Here is a 17,477-nt window from a genome sequence, read left to right on the forward strand (position 1 = left end):
TTTTTGTGTGGAAGCAGTGTTCTCTCTGCAGAGGTCTAAAACACATCCCCTGCTGAGTCAGAGCTATAGCTTTCCAATTAGCAAGGAGCGTGAGCTATACTGATTGCAGAGCTATGGGTTAAACTCAGCAGGGGGCATGTGCAGGGTTGCCAAATAGAGAGTAATGGCCCATACAAAAGATCCAAAAATTAGATAAAAAATACCACTTTCAAAGCTATCGTATGATAATCTGATTATAATTACACAGCTTACAAGAGCCAGTCATGACATTTCATCCAATATTATTTGATCGGACAAGCATTACATTTTTTTCTTGTGTGATCAAGTACTGTATTTACCAGATCATATGATTTTTGTTTAATCGGGACAGTTGTCGTTTGAAAATACAATGCAAATACATCACAACACATTACATAACTTTCGATTTATTTATTCTATTGTACGAGAATTTTCGTAACTTTAGTAAACTCTTCATTTTCAATATGCGACTAGCATGCAAAGAAAAACGGACGATCTCATCGAGTTTCAGATCATGTGTACGCGCCATAAGGGCCTTTTTCTGCAATACATCTGTTCCTGATTAGAAACATCACGTGAGGAACAGTGAAGACAGCATCCCCTGCAATCCTTAATGATGCAGTACTGGATCTGGGCTATCTTCACATGTATACAGTGTTCCTTTGTTTAGCACTTGAGTACCAATCTGTAATACAAGCCCATTTTCAGTTTTCACTGCTGTGATAAATGAACTGACAAGTACTCATTCATGCAACACCTTATCCAAATAACGTTTATACTTTATAAAGTAAAAAACACAAATAAATTTGAAAAAAAATCTCAAACTTTCTATTAAAACAAAATGGCAGGACAGTAGAAATAAAATTACCTTTTTTTTTGGAAAGCAGAAACCTCAAGCCTCAGTTTTCACCACAATTTTTTGAAAATAAATATTCACACTGATAATAAAGTGGTTAAACATGGTGCTTGGTAATGGTGCTGTAGCTATAGCCCATATCAATCATAAACAGAGAGAGGAGGAGGTGAAGGGAATAATGTACAGGTTACATACAGTGGGAGGGAGGAGATGAAGAGGTTATTGTGCAGATGTACAAGAAAAGGGAGGTGAAGGGTTAATATACAGGTCACTGAAGAGACAATTTGGAGATCACATGTGTGTGACTGGAGGTGGTGTAGGGGTTAAAAAAAAAGTCGCTTCTTCTGTTTACATATGTGATCACTGTAATTGGTCTCTCTATTACCATCCACAGAAATCTCAAAATACAGGCCCTCTCAGATCGGCTCTAAACACAATGCCTGTGACATGAGACATCTGGGGAAGGCTCAGTTCAAAGACATTAAAGGGCACACTGACCTTATTTCTGCAGTGGCATTTACAAAAGCACTGCAGAAGTAAGCGTCCACCACCTTGCCATTTTTAGATGTACAGTGGTAGGGAAGTGCTTGATTTGCCTCGAAAGCCCCCTTATTGGGGTTCCTTTTTACCCCCAAGCCCCCATTGCAGCTGTGCAAGCTGCAATTGCTATTGTTACACCACTGTTGGATACGTATATGGGATTTGTCTTACATACAAAAGGATTTCATGCACTTAGTCCTAAAATATAGTTAAGTCAGATAGCACAGTCAGCTTGGTGACCTGACTTTTCTTTACTACATTTAAATTACTCCGGTAAGTCACCTCCCTGGCCCCAAGAATAAGATTGGACAGTGAAGGGCAGTGAGTGATGGGCTCACCCCTTGCTTCTCTCCTTTTGTCAGAATGTGTCTTGCCACATGTAAATGCAGGACACCTGATTGGTTTTCGATGCTGCCCATTTCTCTTCTAGTCATAGTGATGTTGTGCAAGGATTACAAGAGGCTGATAACAAGTCAAATTCATATAGTTAAGCTACCAACACAACTGCTTTCCTTTGTGCTTTTTTATATATCTACCTGGAACTTAGCTTTAATTTAGTAAAGTAAATTATGATTGCCTTTGGTACGATAAAATATTTGAAGTGTTTTATATTTTTTAAGTTGCTTACACAACATTGATAAAAAAGGTAGTGAATATATTTTTATTCAACAGGATATCCTTCATGGCTGCCACAACTAATGGTTCAGAAGGCATATGCGGTTCACAGTTACCAGCAACCATTATATATTTACCTAAATATCTGTTTGGTCTAAAGACATTGCATGTGAACACAATTGAGCTCGGTGAGAATAATGAACCTGTGTTCACTTTTAAAGCACAATTGAGTGCAAGAGTAGAAAAAATAAAACAAACAAAATATAAAAAAACACATAATGATTAGAGTGAATACAGCTTATTCCTATTTTGTGTGTTATTATTCACACTTATTCACTAATATGATAATCATAATGACATAAACTATTTGTTTAAACTGAACTTTGGAAAGATAACTCAATTCCTGATATTACATTCTTTATGTGTACTGTAAAGGTGTCTGAACATTCCATTATAATGCTGAGGTGTAAAACCCCTCTAGCTAGAGAGATTTTTTTGCAAACTCATAATACATACAATTTGTTGAAACTTATGCAGTAAAGAAAGTCTCATAAAATACTAAATTTTTTCTAACATACATGTGTAACTTCATAGACAATATAAATATAAAATCTATTTAATATTCTTTACCTGTATGACTTCCTGAGAGAGAACTGAGTAACCTTGATTGTGGGTGGGCTCCATCAAAAAGTTCAACCAAATCGTTGAGAGCTGTCTGGAAGTATGCAAACTGCCCAAACACAACTAAAATATCAGTGAAACAATAATGGTAAACATTACAATGTTTCCAGAGTCGAATGAAAAAAAAAAAAAAAAAAACACATATAACATGGTTACTACATATCTTGATGCCAGTGATAAACAGCATGCAGTTATTGACACCATTCTCAGCCTACTTTAAAGCTCAAATTAATCCTTTTCAATTTTATTATGTAATGCAATCAGGCTGCATATAGAGTAATTCATGATTTAATACTTTTTTTTCTATCAGCTAAATGTTTCCTGTACACAGGAATGTTGGATCACACATAAGCTATCCTGTTGTCCGATATGCTTCACTGAACACTGGGCTAACCAATATTGCTCTCACTCCCTGAGCAGCACTATTGATTAGGCATTGTTCATGGGGGTGTGTCAGAGAGCTGGGCAGCTGCTTGTGACAGGCTCTCCTATATGATGACAGCGGAAGAATTTTTAATCTCTGATGCAGCACTTTACAAAAAACAAAAGGCATATTTATTACTATATATGCAACCTAACTGTATTACATAAATAATAAATGAAGGCTCAATTGGGCTTAAAGCTGGTTAAATATCATCAGAACTATTAGTTATATATAAAATTAGGTTATTTTTTTGTTTTTTTTACTATTCAAATGCAATCTACCTTCATTTCTTTTTAAATTGCACTGTATAATATCTATATTATGAAATGTTTATTCGGTAACATTTTATTAAACTGTAAATACCAATAATTCTTCAACTTACCAAATTCCTTTGGAACTGTTATTGAATAATGACAAGTCTGTCCAACAGTGTAATTATTTGGATAGTTTGGGGACAGTACCACACCCTCAGTTCCTGTGTATTGCCCTCCACATGGTGCTAAAAAAAAGTAAGAATATTTGTAATAATAGTTCATATATACTTGCCATCAACAATTTATTTCTTTTTTTTATTGGCATGTATCATGGGCCTAGTCACATATTATGTCAGGTATATAAGCAAACACAGAAATTAATATGCATATATACAGTATATAGTAAAATATATCATTATGGCCTTCTGCAAATATTATAGGGTATTGAGATTGTTTCCAATGTCCCCTACTTACAACAGGGTTAATTAGAAGCCAGCTCAGACACGTAGATAATATGAATCCCCACACATAATAATACATTTAACAGCCAGGTTAGCAAGCTATTGATAATTATTTATAGCTGATACTTTTTCAATGTTACAATTTCAAATAAGAAAATACTGCATAAATGAAATACAATATTGAAGCATACATTTCCAGTTAGGTGTTTGTGATTAATCTTCATGACCATTTGAGTGTAGCCAATTTGCAACATCAACTACTCTGCTATCATCTAAAACATGGACCAGCAGAATATTTCAACTACGATTCTCAGTAAATAGGTCTTTGTCAATTAGGCTTCAACTCCTAAATTCAAATTCGACACATATTAAATTTAATAACACGCTTATAAGAAAATGGAAGATATCTAGTGGTATACAAAAAATAACAATTCTTTTATCGGTATAAATCATATGCTGTACTTATAGCACAATAATCGCTATAGTGATTAAAAAAAATATTAGTGTCAATTTATTAATGGATAGGAGAATCTTTACCTAGCATAACATTTACTTTAATCATCCAATCACGTGCAACTAAAATTAATTTTTTTACATTCCCCTGCACATAATTGGATGATAAAAGTGAACATATATTCACTTCATTCAAGAAGCTAAGTGAACATTCTCTACTAGTTATTCAGTTTGAAAGCCAAGCACTGTGGCTGAAGCTGTAGATGCATTTTGGTTTTCCTAGTCTACAATATGTTGCATTATTAGGGCAGGCCAGAACTTCATTCCCTATATTTTAACAGATTCATCTCTAAAATGAATCAGAATCTTGGCTTCAGAGAGGAACTAAACTTGTTAATGTGTTTGCAAGCACTTTTGCAAGTGTGGTCTTGTTATTCTATTATTCTACTGCTGACAGACTTCTGTTCTCAGTTTATTGTTATTCAAACATTGTAGGTTACAATATCAAACACAATCATTCAGAGATACATAAAAGCTCAAATAAAGGAAGAGTTGTCCTCTATAGACTAAAGCTTTTGGGAAGAAGCAGAGATAAGTACAGGCTTGCTAAATCTGCCTAAAAGTAGCTAAGGAACAAAGAAGACAAATCTCTTTTTCAAAGATTACTTTTTATGCCTCAGAGAAAAGTAACCTTTGTAGTGGTTCCAACAATGGTCATTTAGTAAGTATGGGTAATGAATGGATAATGACAGGCTAACCATAAAGCTCTCAGCAAGCCTGGTCCTAATCTGGCCTCAAAAGATGTCTAGCACATTTAAAGTATATAAAACAGATGGTATTGTCTTTTAGCACTTCAACTTCCTGAATTGAAAATGTTGATAAAGTACTGTACTTCTTTATTTAAAATATTTATTTGATTATGAATATTATTTAGGATTGCCTGATGTGCCCACATAATCTAATTTATTGATGCACCTCACATACCAAAGTCAGTCTGAGAGGGAGAATTCCATTGAAAGGCCAACCACATGAATTGTAACAAATTACTGTGGCTAGGCTTCCTTACAGGTTTAAATATGTATACGTGGAGATCTTGCATATGGTAAGTTTTTATAAATGCATATTTTCATTAAAGATTTTCTGCCTTTCAGCACCATTTATATACTGTATTTTCTGGCGTATAAGACTACTTTTGAACCTCAAAAAAATCCCCCAAAAATGGGGGGTCGTCTTATACGCCGAGTATAATATCTCCAAGGTAACCTAAATATAAGTATTACCAGTAGATGTAATCTCTCAAGACGCTGGCTGTGTGGGAATCCTGGAGCGGTATACCGTATGTACCGTAGCTCAGGCTACATACAGTGTACCGTGGTGAGCCAATCAGGGAGAGCGATGTATTCTATTACTGAATACAAAGCCTGCTTGAATTGGCGGAGTAACATCAGCCCGCCTCTCTGACTCTGCCAATCCGAGCAGGCTTTGCATTCAATAATAGAATACATCACTCACTGTGATTGGCTCAGCATGGTGTACTGTATGTAGCCAAAGCTATGGTACATACGGTATACCGGTAAAGGATTCCCACACAGCCAGCATCTTGAGATTACATCTACTGGTAATACTTATACTTAGGGTACCTTGGAGATATTATGAGAGATTACATGTATTACAGTACTTGGGGTACCTTGGAGATCTATGAGAAATCTGACATTTTTCAATGGTGTTGCCTTGCTTCAGAAGGGGGGGGAGGGTTGTCTTATAAGGCCAGTATAGCCCAAAACCTATGTTTTAACTTGAAAATTAGGGGGGTCGTCTTATACGACCAGTCATCTTATACGCCGGAAAATACGGTAACTACCGTATATACTCGAGTATAAGCCGACCCGAGTATAAGCCGAGACCCCTACTTTTACCACAAAAAGATGGGAAAAATCATTGACTCGAGTATAAGCCTAGGGTGAGAATGCAGGGCGGCGGGCATGGTGCAGGAGAATGCAGGGTGACTGGCATGGTGCAGGAGAATGCAGGGTACTGGCATGGTACAGGAGAATGCAGGGTACTGGCATGGTACAGGAGAATGCAGGGTACTGGCATGGTGCAGGAGAATGCAGGGTACTGGCATGGTGCAGGAGAATGCAGGGTACTGGCATGGTGCAGGAGAATGCAGGGTACTGGCATGGTGCAGGAGATTGCAGGGTACTGGCATGGTGCAGGAGAATGCAGGGTACTGGCATGGTGCAGGAGAATGCAGGGTACTGGCATGGTGCAGGAGAATGCAGGGTACTGGCATGGTGCAGGAGAATGCAGGGTACTGGCATGGTGCAGGAGAATGCAGGGTACTGGCATGGTGCAGGAGATTGCAGGGTACTGGCATGGTGCAGGAGAATGCAGGGTACTGGCATGGTGCAGGAGATTGCAGGGTACTGGCATGGTGCAGGAGATTGCAGGGTACTGGCATGGTGCAGGAGAATGCAGGGTACTGGCATGGTGCAAGAGATTGCAGGGTACTGGCATGGTGCAGGAGATTGCAGGGTACTGGCATGGTGCAGGAGATTGCAGGGTACTGGCATGGTGCAGGAGATTGCAGGGTACTGACATGGTACTAGAGGATCCGGGGTTGTGGGCATACTACAGGAGATGCAGTGCTGTGGGCATGGTACATGTGGACCATGCCCGCAGCACTGCATCCCTCGTAGTGTGCCCGCAGCCCATGGCAGGTAGTGAAGCTGTTTCACTTACCTGTTCCAGAGGCGCCTTCATTTTAAAAATGGCGCCGCCCGGGGCCGACACGTCATTGCGCACGCTCCGCCGCCGCTCGTATACTTTCGGCTATTCCCGGCCTCTCCCGAGCGGCGCTGGGAATAGCCGAAATTACACGAGCGGCGGCGGCGCGTGCGCGGTAACATGTATGCGACGGGCGGCGCCATTTTTAAACCTTAAACCCGTCGGAGAGGACATTTTTTTCCTTGACTCGAGTATAAGCCGAGGGGGACGTTTTCAGCACAAAAAAATGTGCTGAAAAACTCGGCTTATACTCGAGTATATACGGTAAATATCTTTTAAATACAAATTATTTATAAGCACTTTGGTAATCTTCACAGGGTGACATTATGTAAGCATTTCTTGAGATATTGTATTGTCTGCATTTAAAGTAAGAATAGTTCATAAGAACTGCACTAACCCACCTTCTCTAGTTGCCATGAACTGATATACACTAACTCCTTTAATCTCAGCTCCTTACTACTGGACACGCATGTACAAGGAGCTCTCATAGACCTGTAGAAGGCCTTATTTGAGCATTACCAGCCTGGGGTAAGAACCTGTACAAATTTATGAGGGATCACTGTGCAGGCACGTCCAAGCAGTGAAAGGCATTTCTTCCTGGAGAGGTTGAAGACAAAGGGTAGACTGTAGCTTTGTCACAGATGTAGGTAAGCAGCAGGTGTAGGGAGGTTTTAGTGTACATTTCTTCAGAAAGGCAGGTGAGAGTGGGTTTGTATAGGTTTTGTTAAAGTTATGGCTGTCCTTTTTAGAAAATAGATAGAAATATTTAAGAATATGGTTTAGGTTAAAACAAATTTTAAGCATTTGATCACTGAATACTCAGACCATCATCTTCAAATAAACAGGGTTTTGATTTTCTTGAAAAATTACAAAATAATTAATGGAACTGGGTTCCATGGCTAGGGTATAACTCAAGATTTATATATTGAATAAAATATAAAACAAAAAAAAGCTGCGCTTGGGACAATCTGTTCAATAAAAACAAATAAAAAACAAATAAAAAATATAAAGATATGAATATACATATGATCACTGAATACTCAGACCATCATCTTCAAAAAAACAGGGTTTTGATTTTCTTGAAAAATTACAAAATAATTAATGGAACTGGGTTCCATGGCTAGGGTATAACTCAAGATTTATATATTGAATAAAATATAAAACAAAAAAAAAGCTGCGCTTGGGACAATCTGTTCAATAAAAACAAATAAAAAATATAAAGATATGAATATACATATGAAAAACAGAAAAGCATCTGCACATATGTCAGTATATAAACATACACAGTAAATAAAGAAATGGATGCAGCGCTAGAAAACAAACATATAAAAAATTCCCCAAAAAAATCTATGAGCAGTCTTATTAGATATAAATCAGCAAATGTCCGTGAATCCAAGATGGTATTGCAGGATGAACATATCACCACCACCAGATATCACCAAAAATACTGACTCGTCCAACTTAACCACAGGTCTCCAACAATTCGCAGGAGGTATAAAGTGACAGATATATCCCCAGATCCTCAAGATCCTCAAATGGCCCCAGAGATAGTAAAAAGGCTCATAGTGTAGTATATTTGATTAAACTGCCTACAGAGCATGTGACGTCATTGCACCGGAGGACGCATCAGCCATTTTCTTGGAAGGAAACAGACTAACCCACACTGTCTATACACTGATGCCATACTGACTTAATTTGAGTGTATTTTAATAATTAATAAAGTGCCATTTTTATTAATTAAATATAAATAATTATTGATCTAATTTTAAACGTTAAATCTGATTTTTTATATTTTAACTCGCTTTTTCCTAACTGCAAATTAGTTTTTTCAGAAATCGTGCCTCGTTTAAGTTGGTTTTCCCCTGAATTGATTTTTCTTGAAAAAAATCGCAAACGAGTTAATAGATCAATTTCTAAGTTTATGTCTTCAATAGGAGGTTTTTCATACAGGCATGTGGACCTTGAAGGTGGGTTGGTTGGGTTTTACAGGACGGATTCGGTCCATTTATCGGATGTAGCCAATGGCATTCTTAATTTAGGATTTCAATCTTGTATTGAATTGGCCGCTGGCCTGTTGGTGGTGCCATGCCCATAACATGTGCATGGCGTGTGGGATATTATATGTTAAGTGGGTTAATGGGTATCTCAAGTTTTTTGGCTCAGCTACATGTGATAATTGTTATTGGTTGTAAAATGGTTTTTAGTTCAAGCTTTTTGGCTGGACTAATAAGTATAAAGAATGTGTTATATCCCACATGTTATGTATTGGTTTAATAAATGGCCGCGGCCAATTACACCATATTTAATAGTGTCAGAGTTATTATTTACATTAAGTAGTAATGTTTATTTTTTTTTTGGATTGCTGTTCTGCCTTCTGCACCATAAAAATTCAGGGTGGGTCAAACTGTACCCACTCTGCATGTATGGGGCAGAGGCATGACAGAAAACAGTTTAAAATATTCAGTTTAAAATATTAATAAGTCATTGGTTAACTTAAAATAAAGTTGATTGGTCCTTTAAAAGAATTGTACAATTGGTCAGTTAAAATAAAAATCGATTGGTCAATTAATTTATTTACTGTCCATTGGTGGCAATTGAGTAAATTAACAACCTAGAGTTTAAGAAATTCCCTATAAAAAGAGGAACATTACATTAGCTTAACAGTCATCGGGAGAGAAGCAGGAAAATTTGTCCCTCCCTCCCACCCTTAATGCTGTCGCGGCTCTCTTTTGTGTTATTGGGGAATATTATATTATATGTTAAGTGAGTTAATGGGTAGCTCGAGCTACATGTGGTAATTATTATTGGTTGTAAAATGGTTTTTAGTTTGAGCTTTTTGGCTGGACTTATAAGTATAAAGAATGTGTTATATCCCACATGTTATGCATTGGTTTAATAAATGGCCGCGGCCAATTACACCATATTTAATAGTGTCAGAGTTATTATTTACATTAATTAGTAATGTTTATTTTTTTTTTTTTGGATTGCTGTTCTGCCTTCTGCACCATAAGACTGCTCACAGATTTTTTTGGGAATTTTTTATAAGTTTGTTTTCTAGCGCTGCATCCATTCCTTTATACATTGAATAAAGCCTGCAACTGTTGTAAATGTTTTAATTTTGGGAAGAGATATTGACTAGTAATAATGACAGTTTGAATATTTGAATACCATTGTGCACTGTCTTTTGTTTTGTCAATTACAGGTTTATATGTACCATACATCTTTTGTGTGTATTGCATATATAAAATTATGTGACATTCTTCCATTAAAAATAATACAAATAAAAAATTTGGATATTTGTGTTGGTATTGCTGACTGCTCTAACCTTCGTTCCACACGGGAAAATGAAAATGCAGCTGCAGGCACACCATTACTCAGTGTATAAGAGGACCTGCTCATGTGCATAGTGATCCATGAACCATTCTAAAGAGCAGACAATGAAGACAATCAGCAAAAGACACACTGTCATTATTAATAGTAACAGCAGCCACACATTTTAGGTAGATAAACTTCTAGCATGTCACTTGTTTAGATAAATGTTTCTGATGCCATTAAGGTAAGTTAGCATAAATAGGTGCAATTTACACACAAAGTTCACTACAGAGTTTTTTAGGCCCCAGATAACAATTATTTTCAAAAGAGAAAAAGACATTGACTACTATGATAACAAACTATGTAAAATAAACAAATACTGTAGATATTAGTGCTGCCATTTAAAAAATGGTGCATACAGTTATTTCTTAAAGGGTAATTCCACTTTCGTGAGGAAAAAAATAGCAAATAATGAAAAAATAATATTGTGTATACAATTGTGGCAGAAGTGATATTGTAATTGAATGTTATTACAAATTAGCTTTCCTTTTCAATCTGCAGCTCTTTAATATTCTGAAAATTGAATGCAATATGGCTACCTGGATGTGTTCTGTACCCAGAATGTCTATTGACCACACCCCAGAAACATCATTTCCTGCTTGTGTGATTGGATCACTAATTTTCACAGAAGTCTGCCTAAGATACAAGTCAGATTTGAGATACTTCCAATAGGAAATCACAGCTAAAGGGATGCAAGCCCAGCAGCTTTCCACATTAGAGCCCTGCAGGTGTACAGCTGACCGATAATTATGAAATCACTCCCATTAGATTTACTTTCCCACATGGAAACAGACAAAAACACATTGATTTCTTGAGCGTAACAAAAGGTAGGAATCTACAACAAAGCTTGATAAAATCTTTGTAATGTACATAGATCATCCAGAGGGGAATGTTTTATTCTCAACAAAAGTGGAGTTAAGCTTTAAGTTTTTGAAATAACACATGCATGGTCAGGAGTTATGCAAATTATATTTCAACTGATGGAGAGAGAGACGATTGGAGTAACTCCACTACGGATGGTGTTATGAGGTAAAGCCCCCATAAATATTCCTTGAATAAATGCATATCTTATATATGACTAAGTCACAGTTAAATAGAAATGGTAAAATATAGATGGACTGATTGCTTAATATCCTATGCTTCAGTATTTTATATTCTATTTAATGCTTCACTACTTCACACATACTAAGCTCATAACCTCTTATTAAAATCCAACTTTAAGATTATTCTAATCTACCATGCATAACCGAACAGAGGTGTTTGTAGGGCATACAGTAGGTTTCATGGCTTTTCTGTGCACCCAGTTTCTTAAAAAAAATAACTCTACCCATTAAAATGTTGCTAATCTTCACAGGGGAAATTAATCAAGCATTTTTTAGTTATTGGGCTGTTTGCATTTAAAGTGTAAGTGTAATTTTCATAGGAAATGCACTATCCCATCCTTCCTAGCTGCCCTAAATTAATATACACTACCACCCCCAGCTGCTTACTAATACCTCTGCCAGGTTATGCAGGTAGATTAAGATCATTTTAATTTACCATGCATAAGCTGACAGAAGTGCAGTATGTGCAAAACAAATTAGACCGTGTACTTTTCTAATCTTAAATATGTTTCCAGGTCTCCTTGCTTTTCAAGACACCTAGTACTCAAAAACAAAACTCTACCCCAAATAGCTTTTCTGGGTGGCATGGACCAGAACTGCATCCTTCTTATAATTTTTATTGCCATTTAGGTCCCTGCTAGGAACATGGTTGTAACATGTTTAACTTGGTTTTCCAGCCCCTATACTGGCCTTTGCAAATTTTCCATATATTCCAATGGAGAACCATAATATAAGGTGGGGCATTAACTGTGCAGGTGCTCTCTCTTTGGAGTGCATTTTCCATACATTTTTTTTAGCAAATGAATTGAGTAGCCTGTGACACCATCATTATGGTGTCATCTGCATGTTGTGGATTCCCTATAGAAATAAATGGACATGCATTGCAGAGCAGGGTAAGTGGCAAGTTCAGTTCACAGCAGAGCCCTGGCCATTATGTCTGTGTGTCACTTCATTTAAAGCATAAAACAGGTTTTGACAGATATCTATAAAAAAAAAAAAAAAAAAAAAAAAAAACTTTCACTAAGGGAGTAACATATTCTTGCCATTGTATATACGTTTTAATGTTTTATTATAAAAATCATTAGAATTAGAATCATTAAAGAAATAAGCAGATTCAGAAGAAGATCATCAATAAATGCCTCCACATTTTTCTCTGTAAAACTGCAATCTAAATTGTAATTTGGATTGTACTTTTTATTCTTTACAAGCAGATACACTATATTGTCAAAAGTATTGGGGTGCCTCCCGTTACACGCTCATGAACTTTAATGGCATCCCAGTCTTAGTCTGTAGGGTTCAATATTGAGCTGTCCCACCCTTTGCAGCTATAACAGATTCAATTCTTCTGGGAAGGCTGTTCAAAAGGTTTAGAAGTGTGTCTATGGTAATGTTTGACCATTCTTCCAGAAGTACATTTGTGAGATCAGGCACTGATGTTGGATGAGAAGGCCTTACTCACAATCTCTGCTCTAATTCATCCAAAAGGTGTTCTATCCGGTTGAGGTCAATATTCTGTCCAGGACAGTCAAGTTCCTGAGCCCCAAACTCACTCATACATGTCTTTATGGACCTTGCTTTGTGCAGTCATGTTGGAACAGGAAAGAGCCATCCCAAAACTGTTCCCACAAAGCTGGGAGCAGTAAACTGTCAAAAATGTCTTAATATGCTGACATATTAAGAGTTCCCCTCACTGGAACAAAGGGGCAAAGCCCAACCCCTGAAAAACAACCCCACACCATAACCCCCCTCCACCAAAGGTTTGGGGAGGAGGAACTTGACTGGCCTGCACAGAGTCCTGAACTCAACCCAATAGAACTCCTTTGGGATGAATTAGAGAGTGTGAGCCAGGCCTTCTTGTCCAACATCAGTGCCTGACCTCACAACAACGCTTGTGGAAGAATAGTCAAACATTCTCATAGACACACTCCTAAACCTTGTGGATAGCCTTCCCAGAAGAGATGAAGCTGTTATAGCTGCAAAGGGTGGGCCAACTCAGTATTGAACCCTATGGACTTAGACTGCGATGCCATTAAAGTTCATGTGCGTGTAAAGGCAGGCGCCCCAATACTTTTGACAATATAGTGTATGTTCACTTTATTTGAAGAAATTCCCTTGATAGTGTGACTAATTACTATACATTTGAAACAACTGTTTAAATGTTTAGATGGCTTATTACAAGCCTATTTTTTCTGTAATATAATGTGGCTACTATTATTAATGTCTGGACCTCATAGTAAAGCAACAACACAGAATGAAGACTTATTACCATATTTGTATGGCTAAGTATCCAGCTCTGTACAGCTTATTTATTTATTTTTTTTTCAATATGCTGCTTCAGCCTCCCAGTTGAACCATCAGAATGGGTGCTTTGAATGTTTTTTTTCTTAATACTTTGATCCTATAGCAGTCAATGCTATCTTTATGCATCTGGCTAAAAAAAAAAAAACGAACTCTTTTAGAAATAAAAGCTTTAACAAAAAATGCCATGTCCACTCAAAACAAAATTCTTTAATATATAATAAATATTACATTATATTATTATTATTTAATGTATTATGATTAAAAATATTGTTTGATGTTGTAGCTCTAGCGTCATATTTTTGTCACTGTATTTTGTTTTTATATTTAAGAGACTTGTAGCCATCACAAGTGTATACTAGCTCCTAATCCTTTTCTACATATGTTGAAACATAAAATATCCAAACATATTGTTAGTAAATTGTATTACTATAAATGTGGTTTACTTATGTAAACTTACCATTACATGATGGCAAACTTTTGTTCCATGCAGGCTTTCCATCAGCGCCAAGTATACAGCTTATTGTTGCAGGATCAACAATTTTGTATCCTAGATCACACTGGTAAGTTACTGTTGATCCAAGTTTAAAGTCAGTTCCAATCCGCGTACCATTCATAATGTTCCCTGGATCAAAACAAGCTTCTCTTGGTTTCTCTGTTCAAAGAAAAAACACACCAATTATGCAACTTTAGGGAGTGTTTAAAGCTGAATCATAGTCATATGTATAAGGGTATTTTTAAATGCAACTAGTGTAGGTTTATGAGTTTGACCTTGCATTATCCCCTTTTCTCTACTACATAGCAACATTTAGGCTGCGTACACACGCATCTAAAATCAGTTCAAAACGGTTGGTAAATTTTGGCCTTAGTGTACAGCTCCCTGTTCGACAGAAGCCGGTCAAAAGACCGGTTTCTGTAAAGTGAGCATGCTGGAATAACAACATCTGACCAGCACTCACAGCCAATGACTGCAATCACTGATCTGCATGTTCTGGCAGTAGGCAGTCTCAATGTCAGAACACAATAGCTCAGCGGGAGAGATCGCCTCACTAACATTGCTTGTATTAAAATGGCGATCTGCAGGGGTTTTTTTTTTTTTTCATTTTTCAATTGGGTTGAATGAAAAAAAAAATATATAGCGTTCACTCCACTTTAGAAAAAGGAGAGGAAAGGGCAGCACTAGGAGACAATCCGGTGCACAAAAGGCACATCTTCTGACAAGGAACATACTAACAAGAAGAGAGTGAGAAAAAGGATGCTGCTACTCCTTTACTGTCCAGTCACATACTGAGGGCAGGGAGGTGACCTAACTGTTTAGCTTAACTACAGTAGAGACTAGTGAGGTCACCAACCTGGTGCTACCTTCTGTAATTCCTATGGCTTAATGAAAATAAATTAAAATAATTTCCCTGGTAAAACAGTTCCTGCTTTTTTTTTATTCCAAACAAATTTTATTTTAAATAATAGAGGTTTACAAGACCAAGTAGGAAGAACAGAAAAGGCATACATAGTAATAATCTCAGGACCATATTACGTTTAAAACAAATAAATATCATCAAATTGATCGTCCAGAAGTCTTTGAGCTGTACAGCTGATTAATATCCAGTATCCAAACCAACTTGATAAGATAGGCACTATGCATCTAATGACCGGTCAGTGCCACCAAACACTGCATCATGCTAAATGCTAGTAAGCACGTGACCAACCCAGTGTATTGGAGGTTGGCAAATTGGGGGAACCGGGTTAGTACTGCCTGAGAGAAAGACTGAAAGTAGCTCACTCCTGGAAGGGGAAGGGCATAAAGTGTTTATTTGAGGAGGGTGAGCAGTCAGACTAGTAAACCTAGACAATGGCCAATGGCCAATGACCTCCTGTTTGTGCATTAATCTGGGAGTTGAGCTCTACCAGCTCAGTGTTGGATTATACTAACAGCTATACTAACGGGTTCTTCCATGTCTGCAATCTTGCAATGTCATCTCTATCATTTTAATAAGGAGAGGGCCTGGGTCATGCCCCAATGTATGGGAATGTACATATTAGCAGCGTTCACATCTGCATTGCAAATATTTTGAAGTACAACTTTGAGGAGAGTGACGTGTGATGGAGAACATACTGTGCCGGGGAGAAATCCAATGTGTATGTTATCACACGTGCTATCATGTTATGTACTGTGGACCAGAAGGAGTGGAGTAGTGTGCATTCCCACCAAATATGCAGTAGTGCGCCAACTGCTCGATTGCAGTGCCAGTAGCAATCAGAAACTGAAGGATCGAATTTGTGAAACAAGGCGTTTGTGTGATACCAGCATGATAGGAGCTTATAGTAGTTTTTCTGGGTTAAGACATTACCAGACCCTTTATGTGTATTGTAGTAGATGTTCCCCCACTCCTCTTGGGAAAAGTCTAGCTGTAAGTTTCGAACAAAGGCTCTGCAAGCTTTTCTCCAGCTAGGGGTTTGTTTACCCAGAGGAGACTGTAAATTGTAGAAATGCCATGTTGCTTGGGGGAAAATTTGGAACAAAGACTCTCAAAGGGGTTGAGGGGTCTCAACACTGCAGCTAATTGATTGAGGGAATGAGGGAATCGGCAAAAAAAAAAAATATAAGCCCAAGGGGTCACGTGGGCCTCATATTCAAGCAGTTTGACTGCACAAAATAAATACTGCGCACACACCTCACCTTCTTGTTCCACACCTGTAAGGAATGTGCTTGCCATCACAGGTTGAAAGTCCAGGTAAGTGTCGTGGGGCCTGGTGTCAATGACATGTTGAGTTTCCTGCCCAGTTTCTGGAAAGAAGTCAGAATCAGCCCAATGAGCGGATGATCTAGCAGGGACTTCTCTGCCTGGTGACAAACTCCACCTGATCTTTGGTAATGAGAGAATTAAGCACAGGAAGCAGTTGATTCGCTATTATTTTTATGTCGATATTTAGATAATTTATGACCAAGTAGGGGTCTTTGCCCAGCTTCAGGATAACTGAAATATGTGCTTCCAACAGGTTGCTCCACGGCAGTTTAAGGACTGATAACAAGTTAAAAGCACGCAGAAAAAGTTGTTGCAGTAAACACGTCGGGTCCCAGACGTTTTCCCAATTTGAGTTGTTTAAGGGCTAAAATAAATTTCTCAGCTGTGACTGGGCCATTCATCTTGTGGGGTGTAATGCAGGAGGTATAGAGCTGTATTACTTTAGGAAGTTATTTAAGTGCTACTGACCAAGGTCTTACATCATCTGTGAGTCGCTGCTCCAGGCGAAGGTTGTAAAAACCAGAATAATAACATGCAAATTGAGCCACTATATCATTACTCACCACCAGGGTTTGTCCTTGGTGAGTGTGAATATGATGAACAGTGAGGTTAGGCCACTTGGCTTGAAGGGCCCTGGCTAGAAGTTTTCTGCTTTTATTACTTTTCTTGTAAATGAGCTTTTGGGACAATATAAGTTTGCACCTTGTTTTGTGACCCAGTTCATCCAAGAGCTTAGTGCACGCTTGGAGTAATTCCAAATAGGTTTGTTGTGTTGGGTGCATTTATGTGTTGACACTAACTCCTGTGCTTTTTTTAAAAGTGTATATAAGGGCAGCTTGCTTGGCTCATTTGCATGTTGCAGACATCGCCA

General features: G+C 37.7%; 1 protein-coding gene across 1 annotated transcript in view; it reads right to left on the reverse strand.

The window, feature by feature from the left end:
• The window catches only part of CSMD1 (CUB and Sushi multiple domains 1), a 2,644,830-nt gene that overhangs the window by 529,094 nt on the left and 2,098,259 nt on the right, over positions 1–17,477 (reverse strand). Inside the window, exons 30-32 of the mRNA XM_082250071.1 lie at positions 14,323–14,517; positions 3,517–3,633; positions 2,660–2,773 (exon numbers count right to left, since the gene is read on the reverse strand). Coding sequence (XP_082106197.1) covers positions 2,660–2,773; positions 3,517–3,633; positions 14,323–14,517 — 426 coding nt within the window. The remainder of the gene's footprint in view (positions 1–2,659; positions 2,774–3,516; positions 3,634–14,322; positions 14,518–17,477) is intronic.

The sequence above is a fragment of the Pelophylax lessonae genome (assembly GCF_965119305.1).
Source record: "Pelophylax lessonae genome assembly, chromosome: 3".
Lineage (NCBI taxonomy): Eukaryota > Metazoa > Chordata > Amphibia > Anura > Ranidae > Pelophylax > Pelophylax lessonae.